General features: G+C 33.9%; 1 protein-coding gene across 2 annotated transcripts; it reads right to left on the minus strand.

Moving 5' to 3' along the window:
• Window positions 1-1711: 1711 nt before the first annotated feature.
• On the minus strand, window positions 1712-6476 carry LOC115874654 (caseinolytic peptidase B protein homolog). Of its 2 annotated transcripts, none has more exons than XM_030889865.1 (8): window positions 6024-6476; window positions 5773-5963; window positions 5495-5721; window positions 5330-5444; window positions 4331-4518; window positions 3959-4280; window positions 3715-3908; window positions 1712-2092 (listed from the first exon to the last, which is right to left on the minus strand). In XM_030889865.1, the coding sequence occupies exons 1-8, from the start codon at window positions 6305-6307 to the stop codon at window positions 1781-1783; spliced, it is 1833 nt and encodes a 610-aa protein (XP_030745725.1). In that variant the 5' UTR covers window positions 6308-6476; the 3' UTR covers window positions 1712-1780. The 2 variants fall into 2 exon arrangements, with proteins under 2 accessions (XP_030745725.1, XP_030745726.1); XM_030889866.1 differs by having other exon boundaries at window positions 4340-4518; window positions 6024-6475.
• Between the last annotated feature and the right edge of the window lie 630 nt (window positions 6477-7106).

A 7106-nucleotide genomic window follows, 5' to 3' on the forward strand; every position in this document is an offset into this window, starting at 1 on the left:
CTCCCAAGACCATACTGGGGAAATCACTGTCCCATCCCATTCTCATATCCAAACCTCAAAATTTTCTAATCAGAAGCGTGGCCTTGAAGTTGCCAAACCTCTAAACCACTAAATGTCGAACCTTAAAACAAAACTACCCCAGGCGAGTAGAACGTATGATTCAGAATCTCGCACTGAATATAATATACCTACCTATTTCTAATTCTTGTTATATTTACTATATTTGTATTTTATTTGAGTGATCTAGTATTACGACACATACGAATACTAATTTTGGACTTAAATATTATATTTTATTTTGTTTCTGTACTTTTGATTTTTGTTGAAGATCTACCGAGAATTTTGTTCTCGTATGGAATTATAATCTAATAAACCCGGCAACCCTGTTCGGCTACACCTTTATAAAGTTGTTTCGGCATAATTCCTTTGTCGCCGCCGCAGACCGACCGGTCGGTGTCGGGGCGACTGGAAAGAAGATCGTACAGTATTGCCATTTCATAGAATTGCACTTGCTATTTTAGAAATGATTTCAAAGTTCTGCATGTTACATTTTGTTTTAGAAAGAAGTTGTTATGTGCCTAGAGAAAACATTCTTAAAATTGTTTTGTACTTTATTTAATATTTCATTAAGTAGGCAAGATAATGGGATTAGAAGATTCGGGATTTAGGATAAGCCAACATAATTTTGATTTAACAGAATGGCAACACTGTCCTTCGTCTTTCTATTTTTTCGATTCTATTCTATTAGTAGCCGGTAGGCCCACACAAGCGTCTTATAGACCCGCCCCCTCACGCAGAAGCTCTCTCGTATCACTTCTATGATCACTTCCCCTATACAATGGTAGGGAAAAGACACTTTATCCGTCTCTGTTGTACTGCAGTGTATTTTGCAGCCTTACCATCTTTTTTTATCGCATTGAAAAGCTCCTATTGCTAATGAAATTTTGCCACACGTGTATAACCTGCTATTTCATTCAGGATTATTTGTATATCTGTTTGATATTTGTATAAAATGTTTCTAATACCTCTTTTTTAAATTTAGTAAAATTATTTTTGACAAAATAAAATTCACAAATCTGTTAAAATTTTTATTTAACTATTAAAAAACATAATATTAACAACTTTTTTACGATAAATAAGCGTAACAGATAAAAATACTAATCATAAAAACAGTTATAAATAATGTTTATTCTGGTAAACTTCAGGAGTCATATACACATTAAAAAATATATTTTCCTATAGAAAAAAAAAACATAAAGCATTAACCCTGTCAAATATACTTTTTATTGATAAATAAATATGTAAAAATCAGTTTTTTATACAGATGGTAATGGTAATCTAGTTTTAAAGTAATAATTACTTTAAAGAATATGTACATTCGTTCACTTAGAGTGTGCCATAATCTGCCTTCATTCCAGAGGCTCATATACCTGAGGGGTTTATAAAAACGGAGGAAAAAATTTATAAATAAGATAAAATGTGGCATAAAATAAAATTGTCACAAAATAAATTAACAATACAAATAAAAATAGAAAATACAGACCAATCTAAGTTTATTTGTTCCACAGACACAATATTTTTTAGCAAAAATTTAATTTAAAACTAGCACTTTACTCAGTCTTGCCACTACCCCTCCCAGACTCAGTGTCTAGATGCGCCACTGCTTCATTCTCATAATAAAATACTCGAATAAAACAATAATTCAATTGACTATGTCTATAAAATTTTGTTTATTATTATGCTTTAATTTTGATATGCGAGTATAAACTACGGCAAGAAATTAGTCCCAACCAGAGGAAGTATTTTTAATAGGAAGCATTTTGCCTATATCTATAAAATCTTTAAATCCGCTTCTCTTAACTTGGATTTTGATATCGGCTTGATCGGCGTTTTCGCGCCAATTTGCAGTGATTTGAATGGTCGAACCTTTCCCAATAACACCATTCTCGTGCGCCGCTGCCAGTTGGTTCACTACGCGACGTTCTACTTCGTATTTGATCGATCTGGCACCGTAGCACACGTCATATCCGTCAGCCAAGGCCGACTCAACACTTCGATCCCACGTCATGTCGATTTTATGCTTGTCTTTGGCCTGATGTAAAAAAAGTTGTTTAAGTATTGTGTAAGTGAGTGGTAAAAAAGGAAAAAATTACATTATAATTTAATATTTAGTGTAATTGTTATTATAGCATATTAAAAACAAGTTTCTTTATTATTTTAATAAATATAGATTCAATTATTCAATCGAATCGTAATTTTAACGATTTTTGAATGTTTTGAAAGTACCTGTATATGTAATTTGGTACATTGACGTAAAATAAAAATATGAATATAATTTTTGTTTGACTTTTTTAATAACTGGTCACTTAAACACCACTTTTTGCGTAATATGTAAAGATTTTTTTTGATAATTTGCTGCCATGACAGTTGTTACAACTAGGTATGCTCAATTGTCTAAAGAATACAAGGAGGAATAACACCTGCAATCAAATTGTTTACATACCACCAAACAGTGCTGTGACACATATTTTTCTTAACATAGCCGCTTGAAGAGATATTTATATTTTAGATAAATGTTTTGACTACGCCTATGGTGTATGCGGCGGGATCATACTAATACAGCCCGACTCTACTTAACAAGCCGTGAACAACCATTTGGCAACGCCGCAACCGGCAAGAGATTCAGAACGGTTTCTCTAGCAAGCGCGAATGCGCGACGGGCCGTTTTACCGGCTATCGAGGCGCGTATTTTCAAATTAATTTATAATTTAGGGTTTGATTATTGAGGTTTACTGAAGTTTTATAATTGGATTTGCACCCAGGCATACAAGGACTTGGCATGGTAATTTTTGATTCCAACAACAACTAACTTTCAATAAATTGTTTTAAAAAGCACCACAAAATGCTCATTCGCCGCCGAATTTGCCGCCATTCTTTGAAGAAATCACTTAACCTCTCTTATAACCCGGCGAATTTTTCACCCACGGATATTTGTTTTTACGCAATGTCTACGGAAAAAAATTGTCCCGGTAACTTACAAATCTCACACAGTAAGACTTTTCACAACTTTAGTCTTTAACTAAACAAAATTTTCTTTCAAAAAAGGGGATTTATTTACAAAAACATAACAGAGCAACAGGTCAATGACCGTAAATCATATGGCTAAACGTGTAGCGATCGATCTGAAACCAGGGTTGCCAGATTTCCTTGTTCACGGCTTGTTAAGTAGAGTCGGCCAGTGATACTAATTAATTACGAAAAAAACGTATTAAAATGTTAACAAAAGGTATAAAACTAGTATCGACGTATAACAAAATCAAGTACATATAATATCAGAAAAACAATTATCCAATTCAATAAAAAAAACGCTAAAAAGGTGGAGTGGACTGTTTACTTATGAAACGTAACTCCTGGCTCTTTCTTATCGCTGCGGCTTTTACACTTGAGAGCTGAACAACTAATCAACATTGTAATAAAGTTTATACAAAGTTCAATACACACAAACTATTAAAAATCGCTAAAATTGTCGCTGATGACCAGCTGATGACTCATTCGTTACAACCAAAAAAAAAAAATGGCGTCTAACATCACAAATTCTGCTGCAGCTGTATATGAGCGTTACATGTTCTTGTATTTTTTAGTCATTGGGTATGCTTAAAAAAATCTGCATTTGTTGCCAACTTTTGGCATACCCTGTATACAAACAAAACTTACCCTCTTGGCCCAGCCTTGCAATTCCCTATTAACGAGTTCCATCAGCTCTCTTCTGGAAAACGGCAAAAAATACACAATTTCATTTATCCTTCCTAAAAATTCGTCTCTCTTAAAATGCCTCTTTAAAATCGGTCTCACCACTCCATCTTTAAATTTCCTGGATATAACGATGTCATCACAGTATTGAGATTCCTCTGTAAGAATTTAAATGACGCACGAATGAAGGTAATTCCAATAAAGTTACCTTTTTTATCACTTTTCAATCTATCGTCCTTAATTTTTTCTACTTCTTCTCTCAGTTGAAGAGCGTGATTGGCAATTTCTTCGCTAGCCAAATTTGATGTCATAATGAAGATGGCGTTTTTGCATTCAATCGTTTTTCCTTGGCCGTCTGTCAGTCTGCCTTCATCAAATAACTGTAACAGGACAGTCAGGACATCGGGATGTGCCTTGTCCACTTCATCAAACAGCACAACTGCATCCGGACAGGCTTTCAATTTTTTGGTTAATTGACCGCCTTCATCATGTCCAATGTATCCTGGTGGTGCACCTATTAATTTGGCTACCTGAAATATGTGTAAAAGATTAATTTTAAAACATATAAAACTTGATATACTTCGAGAACTTCGTGTTTTTCTTGAAATTCCGACATATCTAATCTGATAAAGGCCTCTTTTTTGTTTCTGTGAATGTAGTTGGCAAGCTGTTTGGCCAATTCAGTTTTTCCAATACCGGAAGATCCCAGAAAGAGAAACACTAGTGGATGATCGTCATCTGTCCATCCATTTTCTTTTCTTCTTACAGCTAAAAGCAATAAGGTCATGATACTAATAATAAACTATTTAAAGATTTCGCCAAATATGTCACCATTTTATTACTATAAAGAGGCCAATCGACTTCTTCCAATGACGTCACGCGTAAGGCCTTCTTTTCTCGATGGTTTTTAATCAGATGAAACTGTTATTTTTTAATTTATTAATTAATGACATTTCTATATCAACTTACAATAAATGATATATGGGTTGACTGACTACTGTGATGCTCTTTTATTTCACCCTTACAGAGCATACAAGGCAGCAATTTAAAAAAAAATAGGTATATAAATAAACAACTCAAACTGGTTTGGAATTCTTAAGAGTCCATTTCACTAGTCCGAAAAAGTAGCAAAATAAGCGTTTGGAATTTAACGTTTCATGTATAATTAGCTAGGTATTTTTACACAAATGAAGGAGGAAATATCCCTATTGTAGCACATTTTTAGACAACTTCTTTATTTTTAAGATTTTGATGGTCAACCATCAACAAAATATTCCTTATGTATGGACTAAATTTTCTCGATAATAAAGACATAATTTCAAATTCCATTACAATATGGAAATAGATTGAAGGTTTGTGATTACAGTGATATATAATTTATATGGTTTTGTAACAAATTGCTCGCTATTTTATGGCAAATGAAGCTCTGCAAACTTTAATCAAGCTTTAATCAAACAGGGTAATAGACTCTTAAGCTGTTTGTCCAGACAATACCCATAAAAGCAGTTCCAAAATTCAGAGCCCCAAAGGAGCCCAAGTGGCTTTGGAAATAGTAGAAAAACTATAAAAACATACTTACTTCCCGCCACTGTGGCAATAGCAGCTTCTTGACCAACAATATACTGCTTTAATCGATCTTCAAGAGGAAATTTCCTTCGTTCTTCAACTTCCTTTTGTCTAAGTAACTCTTCAAACTAAAGATATTTATTTAGGCAATTTGTCCCCCACCACAATGAATAGTTACCTTCTCTGTTTTTTGTTCTAGGAGCTCCTTAATCGGGCCTTCTTTTGCATATAATACCGCTTTATGACCAGCTTCAGTTTCAACACATGGGTTTGCACCATGTTCCAGTAACAATCGTACAATATCAATATTGTTCGCTAGTACAGCATAATGTAAAGCAGTAAACCCCAAGAACGTAGCTCTGTTATTCAATGAACTAGAGAACTCATCATCTCTAGTCATTAAAACTGAAATATCAATTTTATTTAATATTACAAAATAAATATTGCACAAAATACCTTCTAAAGGATGACGACCGACTAGTTGGGCAGTACGAGTGTGGTTAATATAGTTCTCAGTTAAATTTGGATTTGCTCCATTTTCAAGCAACAACTTAACTATATCATAATGACCATTTACTGCTGCTCCCATCAACGGTGTCCAACCCAGATCATGTCTGAGATTTACATCCATCCCATTTTTTATTAAACTAAAACAATACATCCCGGTTTCAATAATGCTTTAAACAATCAAAAAAGCCTATGCTCACTTCCTGACTTCATGTGTTAGGCCCAATGTAATCCCTTTGAAAAGTCTTTTCTTGTCTCTATCATCGAAACTACACAACGCTAAAGTTAAAGCTGAAGTTATAAAAATACTGCTCGGAAATGTAAAAATGCTTTCAGTTCGTTTTTTATTCCATTCCTTATAGTTATTTTCAATGCAGACTACATCTTTTTGGAATATAGGATGAAAACTTGGAAGGACTCGACTGTCTAAAAACAGTTGGGCTGTTTTGTTTCTTAGTTTAAATATCCTAAACAGACTTGACATGTTTTACATTGTATTTAATTTTAAAAAAGACTTAAAATTTGAATTATATCAGAATTAATAATTATGGAAATTTCATAGGTTATGTTTATATGTTTACCATGGAGGAATAAAAGAGAGGAGACGCAACTATAATTTCTGCAGTAAAAACGTTATCAGTGGGCGGGGCAAAAGGGTACTAATTGACAGTCCCGGATTAGATAAAACTCATGGTACAAAGAAAACAAGGTATGATCGATAGCGGCTCCAATTTCGTTAAGTTTGCACATACCACCTGTGACGTCATACGCCATACAGAAAAATATCCATATTGTTGAATTGCCACTAATAAAAAAAAGACCTAAAATAGGGAAGAATCACGACATAACCCCAAAAGTTATGTCAAATTATCGAGCTTGACATTTGAAAAATTATTTTCGCGTTTATTGTGTCATCTGTTTGACAATTTGAAATTGGCGCGCGGAGCTTGCCGACCAATGGTGCCGTTTATCACCTGTGACGTAGTAACCAACCTGCGCAATATCATACCTTGTGCCTTGTATTCTTTGTATCATGGATAAAACTCCAAATTAATAAAAGCAAACAAATTTGTCTTGAGTTAATGTAATGTTAATCCAGTAAATGGGTATTTTAGGTAAAGGTGTGGATCCGGTGGCTGACCTTGAAGCCCATATTTGCTGCATTTGATCATCGATACTACGCAAGCGCACATCGTCGATGTTGCCAAATTGCAGTTTATTTTCGAATTATTTGCTGTTGAAAAATTTTTTTTTGAGTGTTAATCAATAATAATACAAATTCT

The sequence above is a fragment of the Sitophilus oryzae genome, unplaced genomic scaffold (assembly GCF_002938485.1).
Source record: "Sitophilus oryzae breed Bouriz unplaced genomic scaffold, Soryzae_2.0 scaffold_1297_pilon_pilon, whole genome shotgun sequence".
Classification (NCBI taxonomy): Eukaryota; Metazoa; Arthropoda; class Insecta; order Coleoptera; family Curculionidae; genus Sitophilus; species Sitophilus oryzae.